A 19,635-nucleotide genomic window follows, 5' to 3' on the forward strand; every position below is an offset into this window, starting at 1 on the left:
CCCCCTCCCTCCAGCTGCTATTGTTTACCTGTTGAATCATTAAATGCATGCTTGTGATTTGTCCCTATACCCTAATCTAATCAGCCAAAGCCAAGAAATTGATCCAGAGTTAGACAAATTGTGACAATAAACTTACATGTGGTGCAGTGAGGCTATTGAATTTTCTGACAAAAAATCTGTAACAGTAACAGTGTGTAATAGTCCAATTTTACATCAGCTTTGCCTTGGATTGTGGACCTTGTCTCTATATATAAATGCATAATGTTTGCTAAAAGTGTGTGAAATAATGCTGAAAACTGGTAACTACTTTGTGTTCAGGGCATTGGTCCATCAGTAAGTAAAGATTTAACATGATCCAGAGCTTGCCAAATTGTTCTAATGAACATAAAACAATCTCTCATCACTTTATTTTTTTTTTCTCCATTTACCATGTTGATACTAACCCATAGAGAAATGTTCACACATATATCTGCTGAAAATTGGTAATGCTGTACATATATCAAGTAAACGGAAGTTTCAATGTGAATTCTATGTATGTACATGTCATATACGAATCACATTATTTGTTTTGTTGCTGCTTGAAATTTTTCCAGGTTTTTTTTCCTTTTATATTTATTTTAAACAAGAAAATATACTGAAGATACTCTTTGATATAAGCACAAAATTTGCACTATATAAATGTAAAGCTTTGGCATTGGAAGCATTTATCATGTCAGACAAAGGTGAACATTTGTCTTTGGCGACTGGATTTATACTTATCCAACTTTATGAAAGTTAATGTCTACCTATTGAATGCAGTTACAATGGTACAATTATCAAATGGTGAATTGTAGGGTCTTTATTTATCAGTACAAATTGGGGTCATGTGGTATCAATACAGTAGAAAGTATTTTACTTGTATTATCCTTGGATGAAAGCAAGTAGTGGAATATTGTTTAGTCATACTTTCTAACTGTATTCAATGACAAAATTACATCAATATTTAACTTTTTGAAAAGTTAAATGTTACAATTGTAACAGCTTTAAACTGCATGAGCTTTCAAATTTTGAACTAAATTTTGTATTAATTTCAACAAAAATAGCTTTTGAAGAAAAGGGCAATCTTTCCATTTGTGTCCCTACATTTTTCTTTATGTTTATATTGGTCCTGAATTTACCTTTATTATATCGTTTACTTACAGACCAGTAATGGAGAGTATGTACTCTCTGCTATGACATCAGGGATCCGTAATAATTGGATGAAAGCAATACGACTTGTTATGGATTTACAACAGAGTGGTGGATCAAAAAATAGCTCAGGAGAAAGTGAACATAGCTCAGGAGAGGATTTAGAAATTAACTTATCCAGTAGTGGACGTTTGAGTTTGTCCCCAGATAGTCGCAGTAGCACAGAGAGTCCAGGTCCAATCAAAAAGGAGCCCACAATTAAGAATGTGCGGCGTCACTATTCGGATGTGAACCCGGGCAATGTGGGAAAAATGCTCTCTGTTAAAGACGCTCTGCCAAATCTGAACTTGGAAAGTATTACACTGCCCCCTTCCTTTACAGTGGGTTCCTTGTCTTCCAGCAGAGAAAGCTCTGTAGAAAAGGAAGAGGGCAGGGTCAAACCAATGATAGTAACAGAATCCCCCTCACCGGACTCTGACTCTCTCTCTCTAAGTGCCAATAGTTTACCATTGCGAAGATTTGTGGAAGGGAGTGATATTTCTGCTGAATCAGCAGTTCCTACCTCAGAAAGTAGGTCACTGGGTATTAGTAGTGAAAGTAAGAAAGAAGAAACGGAAAAACAAAGAAGAGCCAAGTCACCCAGTGTAAGGGTCAAGGACAGGTCACGGGTCAGATCTCCACGGTTACATTCCCCACAAGACACAGATGAGGAGCTTCATCCAGAAACCACATCTGATAGGGTTGATGGATTAAATTCAGTAAGGAGCAGAAAATTCTGAATTAAATCATTTTTTCCCAATAAAGTTGGCCATATGTTGTAATAAATGTTTGTTAATAAGAATTAGAAGAGACTATCAATCCATAAAAATTCAAACTTGTGAGAGATTAGCAAATAATATTATGTGAATGAAATTGATTTTGCTAGCAATCTGTTTGATTTCAGAGCTCCGGTAGTCTCCATGACAACAGGTCAGGTGGTGCAGAAGAGGCCTCGGGTGGTGCTCTGGTGGACCTTTTGGAAACAGAGGTAAAGGATTTATGCTAAATGGTAACAATATGGTGTGGGATTTAACTTAAAGAATTGCAGTTTGAAAGTAAATGCAACTGTGTATGATTCACCTTGAATGATTAACTTTTGATTAATGATATTGGCATGCTGTATTATTTGTTATTGGTAAATATAGAAATTCATCCTGTATGCATGTCTGATAATATCCTGCATGTGAATGAGATCACAGTAGGATCTCTCAGATGTAGCGTAGGTAGTATATATCCTGTCATTCATTGTATTCAGTGACATTCATGAAGTAGTATCAGAAACAACTGTGTGAGAATTGTACATAATTAATCATGGGAAATCAAAAATCTTTACAGGTGGATTCCTTGAAAGATCGACTGGATGAAAAACACAAGGAGCTGGTCAAAATGCAGGAATCCAATCAGGATCTGAAATCTCGACTGCAGACTGTGGTCAGGGAAAAGGATATTTCTCAGGTAAGAAGGCACACAGCAGGCTTATAGGTAAATGTACAGCATGATTTTATTCCCCTATTAAAGCTAGAAATCAAAACTACCAAGTTCTTGCACTGGTTAGAGATATTTTCTTAGTAGTTTCCCTTGATTTGCTGACTTACTCATTTAAAAATTCCTTTCGTTCTTCTAACTGTTTTAATTTCTACTTAATTTGTGTTGAAGTGGATTTGATCTTTTTATAGCATTTTCATTTGGCCTGGGTACTAGTATTCTTTAAGTGTTCTTTGGTTTTTTAAAACATTCTAATTGAGTAGTTTGCTTAAGAAGCTTTTTAGTGAGTTAATTAATAGGTTCCCATTGCTTGATTTCATTATTTTATTAGACTACAATATATTCAGAAGGAAATTTGTATGCAATTCATTTTATATCTGCATGTATTTGCATCCAAAAACATGGGGGTTTTAGGGTTAATTCAATTAAATTGAGTATATATGTTGTAAGAAAAAGAAATATTTTTCTGAATATATTGATGCTATTGTTGGTTTCCAAAATCATCAGCTTTTATCAGCCAGGTTTGAGCTGCACAATTCTTGAATTTTTTTAATTTTAAAAAACTGAAATTTTAAAGAGGAAAAACTCTATATTGAAATCTTAAATTGAAATTTGATATTTTAGAGGGAATTGAATTGAAATAATTTCAATTCTATTTGTAAAGTTGACCTATTTATTAATCGTAAAACAAAATTGACGATTTTTTGCAATTGGGTCCCCCAAATAAAAAGTTCTATAGAACAGAATTGTGCAGTTTGAGTGCCAGTAAGTCATGCTTTACTAAAGCTTTGGTTTGACATTACAGCCACAGCATGATCAGGGTAATCAAAATATAGCAGACCAACAAGCCGAGCCTAGCAAAACTGACAATACAGAGGTTTGTATCTCAGCTCAAGTCCTACTTCTGTGTGTGATTGTGTTGAAACACCTGTAATTTTATTATGACATTTTTAATGTTTTTTTTATTTTAATTGTTTTCACTTCAGTTGTACAGTAGATTTTGAATTTCATTTTCTAATATTTTGTAATATCTAGAGTAAATTTAAGAGAAAATTCTCTTTCAATGTGAGTACATGTACTGGTATTCTTTTTTAAAAACTTACTTGAATTTATACATGTATTGAACTTTCTCTGTAAATTGTATTGACTTCATACATGTATTTTGGCATGAAATTTATTCATCAGTCATAATCATTTATTTTGTACATTATCAGACCTTGATTATGAGGAAAAAACCTACAGATTATCAATTCAATTTGTCAAATTATTTGCTTTTTCTTTCTTTTTACCTCATCTATCCTTTAGATGGCTAGAAATGTTTACTTGTATTGATTTTGCACTGCATTTGCACTCTACTGTTATAGCCCCCAGCTTAATTTTTTTAGCTGAGCTCATTGATTGCAGCATAATGATTGGCTTTTGACACAAATTTTCTTTTTTACTTAAAGATTCAAATAATATTTATGTATTAAAAATTTGCCCTATGCTGACTAGTTTATAATAATTATAATTATGTACCAGTAGACTTTAAATAAAAAAAATCAGTTATTTCTGTTATTTATCAGGAGTAAACAATTGTAAATGGAAATCAATGGCAATAAAATATTTGTCCTTTTTTTCTTCAGGTGACCACAATGAGGAGACAGGTCAAAGAGGCCAGAGACACTGTGCAGAAGCAGAAGGCAGAAATCGACAACCTGAGGACCAAACTAAACATGTCTGTCTCAAAACTCACTGGAACAGAAAAAGCCTTATCTGAGGCACTGAAAGATCTCAAACAGGAGAAGGAAAAATTCATGAAAATGTCCACTGACTGGAATAAGAAAATTCGGAATCTGGAAGTTCAGCTGAAAGATTCAAGTGTGAAAGTGGAAAGTCAGCAGGAAATGATTAAATTGAAGGATAGTGAAATTAAACGTCTGCAGGCTGACTTAAAAACAAACCTGCAGAAGATTCGAGAGCAGGAAAGGGAGATATTAAAACTGAAAACATTAGAGTTGGAGTACAAGCAACTCAAAGGTAAAATGGACGAAGCAAACAGAAAAGTGACTGAACTGAAGAGTGATTTAAAAGACAGGGATCAGAATATGAAGAAACTTGAAAGGGAATATGAGCAACAGATCAATGATATGGAACATGAATTCTCAAAGGAGAGGGATGACATGGAACAACACATGGAGGAGATGAAGAAACAGTTTTTGGAAGCCCAGAGGCAGTTAGACATCCCAGAGAACATTGCACAACTCTTGGCAGAAAAAGATGAAATCATCGCACAACTTGAAGAAAAAATGATTGAAAATGACAAAAAGTTTGGAGAAATGAGTGAAGAATTCCAAGCTGAGATTGCAGACAATGAGGAGTTCCAGTCTAGACTGGATGAAGTCCAGAAGAGCAAAGATCTGGTGGAGAAGAAATTACAAGAGGTGGAGAGATGTCAAAGGAAAGTGAATCTGGAGAAAGAGAGGTTAGAGAATGACAACAAAACTCTGACGAAGAGTCTGGAGGATCTTAAGAAGGAGAATTCTGAACTAAACTCAAAGCTAGCTTCAGAGAAACAAACAATGTCCACATTAGAGAAGGAAAAGAGCAGCATAGAATCAAAGATACAAAAAGGATCTAGTGATAGTGATGAAGGGAAAACTCAGAGACTTATTGAATATATAATGGCAGCAGATTCTGAAATGAAAGAGGTTGTGGAAGTTGTGCTTCAGTCTAAAAGAGGGCTTGAAGAATACATTGGTGGAAAGAAGGGTGAATCTCAGCTCTCAATTCAGGAATTGGCCAAGCTTGTGGCAAATGTTGAAAAGAGATGTAAGGATGTACAGGATATTTTGAATGAGTCACTGTCTTTTGCTTCTAATGGAAGCACAAAGGATAGTGATCCCTCAGAAATACAACATAAATATGAACAAGTTTTATCTGAAGTGACAAAATTAACATCTGAACTGGAAGATGCTTATGCACACTGTGAGGAGACTGAGATGAAAGAAAAAGAAATGGAGGGAAAACTTCACATCATGACCACACAATATCAACAACAGATTGACACATTAAATGCTAGAATTGACCAGCTTTCAAATAAGTCTGGAGTTCCAGTCAAAGCATCAAGCATAACAAGGAGTGGTGGAAGGAAAACCCCAGTGGAGCTTTCTGATGAGATTGAAAAACAGCTAAATGAGTTGGAAGAGAGAATAGATTATGTGGATGTTGTTCTCAAAACTCGGAGTAGTGTAGATTCTGCCTCAGTGAATGGGGACCTACAAAGTACATCTGAGGAGGAAGATTCCGATAGTTTCCTCAGTTCTGATGAGAAAGACTCGGAAGATGAAGTGGATGCCAGGGAAACAAGTGGAGCGTCATCTGCAGATAACCAGCTCATCCTTAGCAAACTGAAGGAAATGAAAATACAGCTGGAGACCACAAACATCAGAATTAAGGACATCACTGGAGATCTGACCGACCACAACATGAGTTCAGCCAACGAATCCACAGGGGACATGGATGAAGATCTGAGGAAGACTCTGCAGAAGTGTGGAGAGAAGATTGACAGTCTCACACTGCGACTGACGGAAAAAGTCAGGATGGTGAACTCAGGAACGGAGATCTTTGATCCTTCCTCAGACAACACTCTAGCATTTAAACAGTGTCTTAAACATTTGAAGGAGAAATTACAAGACATTAATAACAATATTGCTGCTCGTGAGTCCTTAGATGCCAAAGGCTTGAAGATTGTTCACACAAAGCTCCTGCATCTGTCTCAGTACATTGGAGAGCTACAGAAGTTTGAGAGAAGTGACTTTAATGTTATAAGCAAAATGTCTCGCCATGAAGCCCGTGCAGCAGCCATGATGGGTGAAAGGGAGAAAATGTCTAAACGAGGAAGAATGTCTTTGGAGGATAAAATGAATGTGTATGCTGACAGACTCTCAGTGGAGGCCATCATTCTGGGTCAAATGGCTTACATGATTCAGAGGCATCAAATGGGCTGTTTGAGTAGGGACGTATTAATGAAAGAAATTCAGGGAGTGAATAGCATTATTCTAGAAATGGAGAGGCGCATTGACAACTCGACTCGTGACCTGAGCAACTCGGACCAGGAACGGTCTCCAGATTTAGTGTCTAGTTATGCTGAAATGCTGGCAGAAAAGATAGTGTTGGAAGGTCAGCTAGCCTCCAGTGTCATGGCAGAGGATCATCAAAACACGGATGACATAGCCATTTTGTCATCTCTAAACATCACTGACAACCCTTCAATCCTAGCAATGGAGGTATTCCTTAGGTCCCAAGTAGATTCCAGTGTTCATCAGCAATTAACTAAATCTGTTAGGGAGATGGAGGAACTATCGGGTCACATCATCAGTAGGTCTCTCATACAAGGGGAAATTAGTTATGCCCTACAGAAGCTCAAGCAGAGATTCAACACTCATGTGGAATCAGAAGAACTATCCGATCTCCTGCAGAGGGAGAGAAAATTCTTGTGTGAACAACTTCAAGACAGGTCCCAGAGTCTGTATACGTCTGTGGCAGACTACCAAACCTTAGTTCTTTCATGTATAAACTGCCATATCAACCTCTCATCGGGCCACATCAGGGATTCACTTAGTACCACACTGGTGGCCAAATTCCATAAACACATATCAAGTATGCGAGAGCAGTTAGGCAAAGTGGATAGCAATGAGCAAGAGAGAATCAAAAATGTGATAGTAACCTTAGAAGAGGACTGTAAAATGGCAAAGAGTGAGTTAGAAAAATGTGATGGAAGTGTGAACAGTGACAGCTCAGAACTGAATCTTGTGCCTCCTGAAACCTTGTTGGTAGAATGGACTGATATATTGATTCTTCGTTCTGTTGTAAGGGGAACAATTGCCCATGTAAATGCTTTATACAGCTCAGGACATATTCCAAATAGTGAGTCATTTGGCAGAAATCATGAATCTGACATGAATGAACTTTCCACGCACCTGGGAAATATGCTAGAAAAGGAAGCTGTTTCTAAGCAAACTTTAGCTGCAGAGCTAAAGACGGCTGGAAATTCATCCAAAATAGAGAGAGTGTTAGCATTAGTGGACATCATTCCAGATTTCTGTGCATTTGATCCAGATAATTTGAATGAATATGCAAAGAATTTGGTACGTGAGGCCATGTACCAAGCTCAAGTAACGTACACCAATTATAAAACCCGACTTCAGCATGAAAAGGAAATGCGAGACTTGAAAATTAAAATGGAGGCAGGACAAAAAGTAGATCTGCCCTCAGAATCCAGCCGGGAGACTGAGAATGACATCAGGCAATCCCTCTCTGTTTTCGAAGAAATCCTAGAAACCAAGTTTGAGGATGAATGCGAAGTACTCAGCATTCTGGATAAGCAGATGAAACAGTTCCAAAATGTGGCAGCTGGTTTGCTTACAGGAGCAGAAGCCAAGCAGTTCGAGCAAGAACTGAATTCTTTTGCTGCAAGTCTGGAGCATGAACTCTCAGTTGCACAGGAACGCCATGATATCCACCTGGACGTTTTACGACAGGAAATTAGCACCATCTGTCTCAGGCTGGAGAAAATCACAGAAGAGCACGATCAGGAGAAGATAACTCTCTCCACGGAATATGAGGAGAGGATCCAGACACTGCAGGATGAGTTGGACTGTATTAAGATAGACCATGAAGACGAGCTGGAACAGGTCAGACAGGACATCCTGACCGCGGTCAGTGCTATCAAGGCTAACGAGGAGCAGTCCGAGGAACAGCTGGCTGACCAGGTCAAGATCCTCAACAGGCAACTCACCTCACAAAAGGAAAACTTTGTGGTAAAATTCCTTTTTTTTATAACTTAAAAATTGTTTTATAATCATATCAATATTGAAATTTTATGTCCAGTGTGTTGCAATAGAAATTTATTTCAATTGTCTCTGCTAGCTCTTCATAAATGTTGAATGGTGCTTTTTTTAAAATTTAGAGCTTTGCTTTCTTGAATTAGCAGATTTGACATTGTACTTTCATTAACTCTTAATTGAACAATTTTAGGCTGCCTTAGAACAACTCCAGAAGTCTCTGACGGTGACTGGAGCTAACGAAGCCCTGTCTCAGAAGCTGGAAGAGCAGATAGAACACCTCCAGTCCTCTGGCACTCTTCATCCTGATCAGCTCCACATCTGTCCTGTGTCCCCCATACCTACCTCACCCCCACCCATCAGGGACATCGACGAACCACAGGAGGAAAACAATACAGAGGAGGTTTGTTACATGCAATTCATGATAAGAAAAAAAGTTATTCCCAGGATAATGTCAAACCACCAAAAATAAAAACATAATTGAAAATGTCCCTGTAAACAGTAGTTTGTTTAGTGTTAATATAATTAATGAGAAAAAACTTTGTTCCTTAGTCATAAAAAATATTTCTGAATGTTACAGTGCAGTGAAGCCAAATGTGTTGCCAATGCGTTGGACAAATCGTCTCATGATTATGAACTGGAGCTGCTGAAGAAGGAGAAAGAGGAGGCTCTGGCTGAGGAAGTGAAGACCACTAAAGCTGGTACGAAACATCTGAAAGTATGCACTGATTGATAAAAATGCATGTGGTCCATGTAAAACTCTTTTTTAACCTATTTCTGTAAGACTGAACTAAGAAGTTGCATAATTTCTACCCCTTCCAGTCTAGTGTTGTCACGATGATCGATTTATAATCGATGAGCGGTCGGAAAGGCTGTCGATTTTAGACAATCGATTGGAGATTTTAACAATCGATTAATCGGTATATTTCAGCACATATCTTTTTTTACAGTTTTCTCACTTTTATTTCAAGAACAGGCTATTGTTATCAAAATATATATCTTTCAAGAGTTGTCCTTTACTATTTTAGAATACATGTACTTAAAATCTGTTTCAAATAAATCAAAAGATAATGATATTTGTATTTCTAAACTGAAGAAACTAAACTACTTGTCTAAATAAAATATATCAATTTTCAGTATTTGGGGGAATTCACCTGTCATTTCATACAGAATCACAAGGAATTTGCAATATTAAATGTCTTATAACAGTTTAAAAAATTAATTCCATATACATTTTAGATGATCATTTAAATTAAAACCTGATCTGTCAATGCTTACTTTTCCCAGGCCAAGTAAGTCCTAATCATGCAAAAATCTGTATTACTGAAATCGTTAATCAAACTGCATATATTCTGTTTTTAGAATTTTGATCTGTACAATGCATCTTTACTTACATTATTTAACAATAAAATTCTAATTTTTATTAGGTCACCTGAGTAAACTCAGGTGACCTATTGCTATCCGTTTTCGTCTGTCGTCGTACGTCGTACGTTGTACGTCGTTCGTAAACTTTTGAACATTTTCAGCTTCTTCTCTGCAACCACTGAACCAATTTCAACCAAATTTGGTACAAAGCATCTATGGGTGAAGGGGAACAAAAATTTTGAATTTCATGATCCCTGCCCCCCTGGGGCCTGAGGGGTGGGGCCAAAACCACTAAAATTAATGCAATCTTTAAAAATCTTCTTCTTTACTCCTGGACATCAAGCAGTCAAACTGTTTGCATGATTGTAATCAGCATTGAGTCCTCTACTAAAATTGTGAAATTCATGGCCCTGGGGTCAGGGGTTCTAGTGCTAGGGCAGGGCTAAATAAGTATATAGTGAAAATGCATTATTTCTTTGAAAATCTTCTTCTATGCTCATGGGTATTAAATAAACCAACTAAGTAGATAGTTATGATGAGCAAGAGTGCCTCTACCAAAATTGTGAATTTTATGGCCCCAGGGTCAGGGGTTCTGGTGTTAGGGCCGGGCTCTATTGATTATATACAGTGAAAATACATGATTTCTTTGAAAATCTTCTTCTCTGCCCCTGGGTATTAAATAAACCAACTAAGTGCATAGTTATGATAAGCATGAGTGCCTCTACCAAAATTGTAAATTTTATGGCCCCAGGGTCAAGAGTTCTGGTGTTGGCTCTATTGATTATATAGTGAAAATAGACGAATTCTTTGAAAATCTTCTTCTATGCTCCTAGGTATTAAATAAACTAACTAAGTGCATAGTTATGATGAGCAAGAGTGCTTTTACCCTATGGCCCCAGGGTCAGGGGTTCTGGTGTTGGGGGGGGGGGGGGGGAGGGGGCTCTATTGATTATATAGTGAAAATACATTAAATCTTCTTCTCTGTCTCTGGGTATGAAGCAGATGAACTACCTTTATAGTTATGATGAGCAAGGGCCCTAATCTTGCAGAATTGTGAATTTCAAGGCCCCAGGGGTTGGGGGGGGCGGCTCTACTTATATACTGAAAATAAATTAATTGTTTGAAATCTGCTCCTTTGTATTTATAAAACATTTATTTATTTTTTGATAGGCAATTTTAAGGGTGCCTTTTTAAAATTTGTGCAATGTGTGGACCTAGGGTCAGGGGTTTATTTCACAGTGTTAGGGGCACTACTGATTATTGCTGAATATTACTGATTAGTTGGAATGCTTTTTTGTTTCCCTATCTTGTGTATGGGTATTCAGTACCCCTGGGAGGTGATCATGAATAATTCATGAATTTCCTTGAATTTTTCATGAATTTTATTCATGAAATGTTCATGAAACGTTCATGAAGATCCTATGAACTTATTATTGGACATTTTCAAATCAATAAACCAAGCTAAGCAACTGCTAAGTGTATTGTTATGATGATCAATGGTGCTTCTTTCAAAATTGTGAATGCCATATAGCATCTGGCTTAAAACATGAATCAAATTCAACTAGTGCTAATTGTAACAGGCACCGTTACAGATGTTCCCCAAACGCTCCCCAACTCCCTTTGGTGCCATATTCCCTGTAATCTCTATTAAATAAGAAATACTTTATGGAATTTAGACGTAATCAAGTTCTTCCCAGAAAAATACAAAATATATTAAAAAATAGACATTGCACGCGTGTTTATGTGCGTAACGACCATATTATCTTGTCTACACTATCTAAAATTTTAATATACTTAATATCAAAGCAATTAATCCAAAAGTATTAAAAAATACACTCATTCGAGTGTATCTTTAATTTTACTCATTTCACGAGCACGCTTGTACAAGCACGTGCATAATGACTACACCATCTTGTAGGAGTCCCTTATATTTATCTACATGTATGTTCTAAATCCCATCCTGTTTAGTTGAAAAACAAGGGAGTTATAGCCATTTGAAGTTTCGGCCAATTAGATTGTAGTGCACATGCATGCGCGTGATTTCATAAATTTTTATCTTTATCGTATTGAAGGATATCTAAATGAATGACTATATTTTAAAACTTCAAACATTTCATCAATAAACAAAGGAGATATAGCCATATAAAGTTTCAGCCAATCAGATTGCAGCACACGTGCATGGGCGTGATTTCATGAATTTTTTTCTATATCATATTTTAGGATATCCTAATGAATGACTATGTTTTCAATTTCAAAGCATTTTGTCAAAAAACAAAGGAGATATAGCCATTTAAAGTTTCAGCCAATCAGATTGCAGCACGTGCGCATACGCATGATTTCATGAAAATTTTTATATATCATGCTGTAGATCTTCATAATGTAGGACTATGTTCAAAATTTCAAAAGATTATGACAAGAAACAAGAAAGATATTGAGACTTTAGTTTCAGCCAATCAGAGCGAAGCACACGTGCATGCGCGTGAGATCTTGCTATTTTGACCATGCCATCTTGTCTATACTCCTAATGTATCCTTACATTATAAGTTTCAAAAAAATTCATCAAAAAAAAGAAAAGTTACAGCAATATCCATTATATTGGTCATTTCATGTGTTGCACGTGCGCGCTCTTGCAAGCACGTGCGCGCAAAATGACCTTCGTTCGGCAAATCTACATAACATGTCTACTAACCGTAAAAACATTTTACCTTAGTCAGATGTGTAGTTTACAAGATCACTCTTGGACAAAATTTTCCCAGGAAGAAGAAAAATAATAATAATAACTAGATGCGTTCTTGTTGCTAGGGCAACAAGCAGGTCTTCCGCCCGACTTTTCGTTAGAAATCTCTGCTCCGTCAGGCCATGAAATAGATTTCAGAATGTATTTTTATCGTTTACTTTCATTGACAGCAGTCTCTCAACATAGATCGTGATTATTACAGTTATTCCACAAAATATCTCAAAATAAAGCTTTTAAAAATCGACAAAATCTTCCATACATTATGAAAAAGAAAGAAAAGTCATATGCAACTGAAAAAAGACAGAAACAAAGAAAAAAAATTTGCAACGCCCCCAGCGGGATTCGAACCCCCGACAGCGAGACAAAGTTTGGATCGGTCATATCTTTGCAACAAATGCACGCATGAAAATGTTGAAAACATATTTAGAGTTCTTAAAAGATACTCTATCAACCCTGTGACTTCCAAAGAAAAATAGTGAAAAACAAAAAAGTTGAAAAATTAGACTTTTAGAATTCACTTCCGTTTGCGACCGGAAGTCAGAACGACGAAAAATGAAGGTCGATCAACACATCTACATTCGATGTTCTATCACGTCCGTAAGTTTCAGTTTTATATCTGTTACTGTTCTCGAGAATTTTTTGCGACAAAATTCCATTTAAAAAATACAAATTTCCCCAAAAAACGCGAACGGAAGTAAATTTCGAAAAAGTGAGGGACACCCCTGGAGATATTGACATGATGCACCATCCCTGAAAAAATCGTTCAAATTGAACCACGCACAGCGGAGATATGACCTGTACTATGAAAAGTGGAATAATAATAATAACTAGATACGATCTCGTTGCGAGCAACGAGAGGTCTTCCGTCCGATTCACGAAAAAAACCTTGTAAAATCGAACTGAAAAGTGATTCAAAATTTTGGTCACAAGGTGGATTGAATCCAGGTCGCCAATGTGAATGCGTTTTTTTCTCTTTTACCCACAACCGCAAACCATTAAGCCACTGGGAGTACTGTTCTACATATACTTGTGTATACTTTTACAATGGTACACCTGTCTACGAATCAGAAAAGGCGGGTCACTTTTCATAATTTTGCGCCAAACGCTACGAGTAAATATTTGGCCTTTTCTTTGGACTGATCTATTCAATAGGTTTTTAGCTTCAATGAAATTAAATAAATAAAACGTTCATATCGCCTTTATTTTATTTCAACGTTAAGAAAGTATATTTAACACATTGTACACATAACATATCGTACCCAGCCTAGTTACACTAAAGCAGTAAAACGGAAATTAAGTTTTAAGGTTGACACTAAATTGCAACGTACTACTACGTGAAAGTCCACGTAGTTTTTCACATTTCATGTATCCTTATGTCAGAATGGTTTAATCAAACGCTCATTTGCCCTCATAAACCCCTATTCGCGATATGGCGGAGTTGACAGAGACAGCCGCCATCTTGGGCCTGCTTCAGATTTTCAAATATTAATATCTAGAGTTCAGATCAACCAATATTTAAACAATTTATATATTAAGCATCAATAGAAGTGTCTCTATTAATATTCCAAAAATAAATGAAAAATATTGAAAAACAAAGAAAGTTGAAAAATTGGACTTTTTGAATTTGCTTCCGGTAGCGACAGGAAGTACTGACGACGAACGAAAAGTTGCGTCCTGGAAAGTATTGATCATCATCTATAAACTCTGAAAGTTTCACATTGATATCTTTTACCGTTTTTGAGTTTAATCGTGGACAAAATGTCGTTTTAAAATCAGGAAAATGGTCCTAAACTTGGCACCAGAGAGGAATTTCCAAAAACTGTTTTGGAACTTTCAAGAGTATCTTACAACACATCTTTCCTGAAAATTTCAAGTAATTCTATCCAGTAGTTGTCGAGAAATCGTGTCAGAAAAATAATAATAATAATAATAATAATAAGAAACAGTACAATAACTATAAGGTCTTCCGTGAAGACGGAAGACCTTAATAATAATAATAATAGAAAACAGAAGGAAAACAATAAGGTCTTCCGAAGGAAGTCGGAAGACCTTAACTAGAAACGAAACTCGTTGCGAGCAACGAGAGGTCTTCCATCCGACTCAGAAAAAAAACAACTTAAAATCAGACTTAAAAAGAGATTTTAAAAATCGGACACAAGGGGGATCGAACCCGGGTCGCCAGCGTGAAAACCCACTGCGGTACCCATTACGCCTTTTGGAACCTGCTTCAAATTTAACATTCGAATATCGCAAGATTGGTTTTTTGATTCCAACATACATTACATTTTTTTTAAAAAATCAGTTTGGAATTGTAAAATGACAGCCAGCTTGCTAAACTTTGCTCAAGATGATCACATCGGAATTTGTTACTTGAGTTTTAACAGTAATTTTTAGGATAGATAATCTATTAGTGATGAACAGATGATACTGTTTTCTTTCCTTTTTAGCTCACCTGAGCCGAAGGCTCAAGTGAGCTTTTCTGACCACATTTTGTCCGGCGTCCGTCTGTCCGTCTGTCCGTCTGTCTGTCTGTCTGTCCGTCTGTCTGTAAACTTTTCACTTTTTCGACTTCTTCTCAAGAACCAGTGGGCCAATTTCAACCAAACTTGGCACAAAGCATCCTTGGGTGAAGGGGATTCAAGTTTGTTCAAATGAAGGGCCACGCCCTTTTCCAAGGGGAGATAATCATGAATTTGTTAAAAATTAATGGCATTTTAAAAAAATCTTCTTCTCCAGAACCGCTGGGCCAGGAAAGATGAAACTCATGTGGAATCATTCTCAGGTAGTGTAGATTCAAGTTTGTTCAAATCATGACCCCCGGGGCAAGGGTGGGGCCAAAATGGCCGACCCAAGTTTTACATAGGAATATATAAGAAAAATCTTTAAAAATCTTCTTCTCCAGAACCACTAGGCCAGGAAAGATGGAACTCATGTGAAATCATCCTCAGGTAGTGTAGATTCAAGTTTGTTCAAATCATGACCCCCGGGGCAAGGGTGGGGCCAAAATGGCCGACCCTAGTTTTACATAGGAATATATAGGAAAAATCTTTAAAAATCTTCTTCTCCAGAACCACTGGGCCAGGAAAGATGAAACTCATGTGGAATCATCCTCAGGTAGTGTAGATTCAAGTTTGTTCAAATCATGACCCCCGGGGCAAGGGTGGGGCCAAAATGGCCGACCCAAGTTTTACATAGGAATATATAGGAAAAATCTTTAAAAATCTTCTTCTCCAGAACCACTAGGCCAGGAAAGATGGAACTCATGTGAAATCATCCTCAGGTAGTGTAGATTCAAGTTTGTTCAAATCATGACCCCCGGGGCAAGGGTGGGGCCAAAATGGCCGACCCAAGTTTTACATAGGAATATATAGGAAAAATCTTTAAAAATCTTCTTCTCCAGAACCACTGGGCCAGGAAAGATGAAACTCAGGTGGAATCATTCTCAGGTAGTGTAGATTCCAGTTTGTTCAAATCATGACCCCCGGGGCAAGGGTGGGGCCAAAATGGCCAACCCAAGTTTTAAATAGGAATATATAAGAAAAATCTTTAAAAATCTTCTTCTCCAGAACCACTAGGCCAGGAAAGATGGAACTCATGTGAAATCATCCTCAGGTAGTGTAGATTCAAGTTTGTTCAAATCATGACCCCCGGGGCAAGGGTGGGGCCAAAATGGCCGACCCTAGTTTTACATAGGAATATATAGGAAAAATCTTTAAAAATCTTCTTCTCCAGAACCACTGGACCAGGAAAGATGAAACTCATGTGGAATCATTCTCAGGTAGTGCAGATTCAAGTTTGTTCAAATCATGACCCCCGGGGCTAGGGTGGGGCCAAAATGGCCGACCCTAGTTTTACATAGGAATATATAGGAAAAATCTTTAAAAATCTTCTTCTCCAGAACCTCTGGGCCAGGAAAGATGAAACTCATGTGGAATCATTCTCAGGTAGTGTAGATTCAAGTTTGTTCAAATCATGACCCCCGGGGCAAGGGTTGGGGCCAAAATGGCTGACCCTATTCTACATAGGAATATATAAGAAAAATCTTTAAAAATCTTCTTCTCCAGAACCACTGGGCCAGGAAAGATGAAACTCATGTGAATTCATCCTCAGGTAGTGTAGATTCAAATTTGTTCAAATCATGACCCCCGGGGCAAGGGTGGGGCCAAAATGGCCAACCCAAGTTTTACATAGGAATATATAGGAAAAATCTTTAAAAATCTTCTTCTCAAGAACCACTGAGCCAGGAAAGATGAAACTCATGTGGAATCATCCTCAGGTAGTGCAGATTCAAATTTGTTCAAATCATGACCCCCGGGGCTAGGGTGGGGCCAAAATGGCCGACCCAAGTTTTACATGAGGATATATAGGGAAACCTTTTAAAATCTTCTTTTCAAGTACTTCAAAGCTTAATATGATTAGTGATATTTATATGGAATCATCCTCAGGTAGTGTAGATTCTAGTTTGTTCAAATGATGACCGCCTGGAGGGTGGGGGGAGGGGAATAAATTCAAGCCCGATGTGCTCAGGTGAGCGCTGTGGCCCCTGGGCCTCTTGTTTCCATATGTATTCAACTTTTTATTCCATGCAACTCCATATACAGGCATGCCAATGTTATATATTTCTGCACTATTGTCACCATTTGTCTACTACTTAAGTCGGGTCACGATACATTATTTCGTGCCAAACGTCACAAGTAGTTCTTAACGCTATTCCTTTGAAATATTTGATCTGTTTGATGGATTTGATAGCTTAAATGAAAATTAGAAATTTATATTCTTAAAACCGGAATTTCGAGCGTTAGAAAGTATATTTATCACATTATACAAATATAATATCGTATACGGCCAAGTAACACTAAAGCTGTGAATTCGGTAAGATTTTCCACGAATTTTGTATCCTGTTTCCCCCAAAGTGGAGATGAGTTACACGTTCATGAAAAGACGGGAACGTTTCACTGAAAAAAAAAAATCACTCGCCCTCCGACGGTCAAGGAATGTGATACTATTTATGTTCAATAACTTGCATTTATTTCAAGAATATTTATATAACCTTTAATAAACAATCTTTATAAAAAATGTTTTTCTTATTTTTGTCTTTTCTATTCATTTAATATGTCACAAGCCTGCGTGGAAAAATAAACAGAAGTCAAGTAATACTTCAGAAACATAGTGAATATTAAGTCAGACAAGTTTCTTGAAAAGCTATTACTTATAACCATGGTTTAGGATAAGTTTTCCCTGGTGCAAAACAAAAGATTGTTGTCATCGTATTTCCACTTGTAGTCATGTTGTATTCTACTTTGAGATGCAGACAAAAGCAATTTCAATAGACGTTTGAGGAAACCTCATATTAAAACTATACTCAGTGCAACGTAATTGCGATGTAGCAATCTAAATAATACTTTACATTTCATAAATCTTTTTGGTAGAAGTTTCGTTCATCTAAACGCTCAGCTGACCTTCTAGAACCCGACTTGCTTAATGGCGGAGTTCACGGAGACGCCCCGCCATCTTGGACACGCTTCAGATTTTTAAATGCGAATATCTAGTGTGTGGATTGATCAATTCTAAAATAAACTATATATTAGGCCTTTCCAGTAGGGTCTTAATTACCATTAATTATATCAAAGAAAAATATTGAAAAACAAAAAAGTTGAAAAAGTGTACATTTTGAATTCACTTCCTGTAGCGACTGGAAGTACTTACGACGCAAACAAAGTCAAAATTGCACATCTATAACTCATGGTCTATCATCTCTAACAAGTCTCCAGTTAATATCTTTAGCCGTTTTCGAGAACACTCGAAGACAAAATTGCATTTTAAAATCAGGAAATTGCCCATAACTTGGCACTGGTACCGAATTTTCCAACAAACGGAATTTTATATAAAATTCATATAATGACCTATAATTCCTGAAATTTTCATTGAAATCCACCGAATAGTTTACGAGAAATCGCCTGCACAAAATTTTGTCTAAAAAAAAAGAATAATAATAATAACTAGAAACGAAACTCGTTGCGAGCAACGAGAGGTCTTCCGTCCGATTCAGAAAAAAACCCGTAAAATCAAACTGAAAAAGTGATTTTAAAAATCGGACACACGGGGGACCGAACCCGGGTCGCCAACGTGAAAATCCATTGCGGTACTCGTTACACCTTTGGGAACCCGCTTCAAATTTAACATTCGAATATCGCGAGATTGCTTATTTTGATTCCAACATACATAACATTTTTTTTTAAAATTCAGTTTGGAATTGTAAAATGACAGCCAGCTTGCTAAACTTTGCTCAAGATGATCACATCGGAATTTGTTACTTGAGTTTTAACAGTAACTTTTAGGTAGATAATCTATTAGTGATGAACAGATGATACTGTTTTCTTTCCTTTTTTCGATATGTATTCAACTTTTTATTCCATGCAACTCCATAAACAGGCATGCCAATGTTATATATTTCTACACTCTTGTCACCATTTGTCTACTAATTAAGTCGGGTCACGATACATTATTTCATGCGAAACGTCACAAGTAGTTCTTAACGTTATTCCTTTGAAATATTTGATCTATTTGATGGATTTGATAGCTTTAATGAAAATTAGAAATGTATGTTCTTATAACCGGAATTTCGAGCGTTAGAAAGTATATTTTAATTATCACATTATACAAATATAATATTGTATACGGCCAAGTAACACTAAAGTGTTTTCCACGAATTTTGTATCCTGTTTTCCCCCAAAGTGGAGATGAGTTACACGTTCATGAAAAGACTGGAATGTTTCACTGAAAAAAAAATCACTCGCCCTCCGACGGTCAATCAATGTGATACTATTTATGTTCAATAACTTGCATTTATTACAAGAATATTTGTACCCGGTATAACCTTTAATAAACAATCTTTTAAAAAAATGTTTTTCTTATTTTTGTGTTTTCTATTCATTTAATATGTCACAAGCCTGCGTGGAAAAATAAACAGAAGTCAAGTAATACTTCAGAAACATAGTGAATATTAAGTCAGGCAAG

At 36.7% G+C, this 19,635-nt stretch overlaps 1 protein-coding gene across 8 annotated transcripts in view; it reads left to right on the forward strand.

Annotated features, from left to right (window-relative positions):
* Positions 1–19,635, forward strand: part of LOC134276428 (uncharacterized) — a 44,736-nt gene that overhangs the window by 17,267 nt on the left and 7,834 nt on the right. For 4 of the 8 annotated variants that reach the window (XM_062758681.1, XM_062758684.1, XM_062758686.1 and 1 more), the window contains 9 exons: positions 319–333; positions 1,182–1,925; positions 2,111–2,194; positions 2,542–2,661; positions 3,497–3,568; positions 3,727–3,756; positions 4,317–8,492; positions 8,710–8,919; positions 9,097–9,217. In XM_062758681.1, the coding sequence (XP_062614665.1) occupies positions 319–333; positions 1,182–1,925; positions 2,111–2,194; positions 2,542–2,661; positions 3,497–3,568; positions 3,727–3,756; positions 4,317–8,492; positions 8,710–8,919; positions 9,097–9,217 (5,572 nt within the window). The remainder of the gene's footprint in view (positions 1–318; positions 334–1,181; positions 1,926–2,110; positions 2,195–2,541; positions 2,662–3,496; positions 3,569–3,726; positions 3,757–4,316; positions 8,493–8,709; positions 8,920–9,096; positions 9,218–19,635) is intronic. The other 4 variants (XM_062758683.1, XM_062758682.1, XM_062758685.1 and 1 more) reach the window with 4 other exon arrangements.

Source organism: Saccostrea cucullata, unplaced genomic scaffold (genome assembly GCF_032062105.1).
Source record: "Saccostrea cucullata isolate Sc308-1 unplaced genomic scaffold, CSIRO_AGI_Scuc_v1 ctg349, whole genome shotgun sequence".
In the NCBI taxonomy this organism is placed as follows: domain Eukaryota; kingdom Metazoa; phylum Mollusca; class Bivalvia; order Ostreida; family Ostreidae; genus Saccostrea; species Saccostrea cuccullata.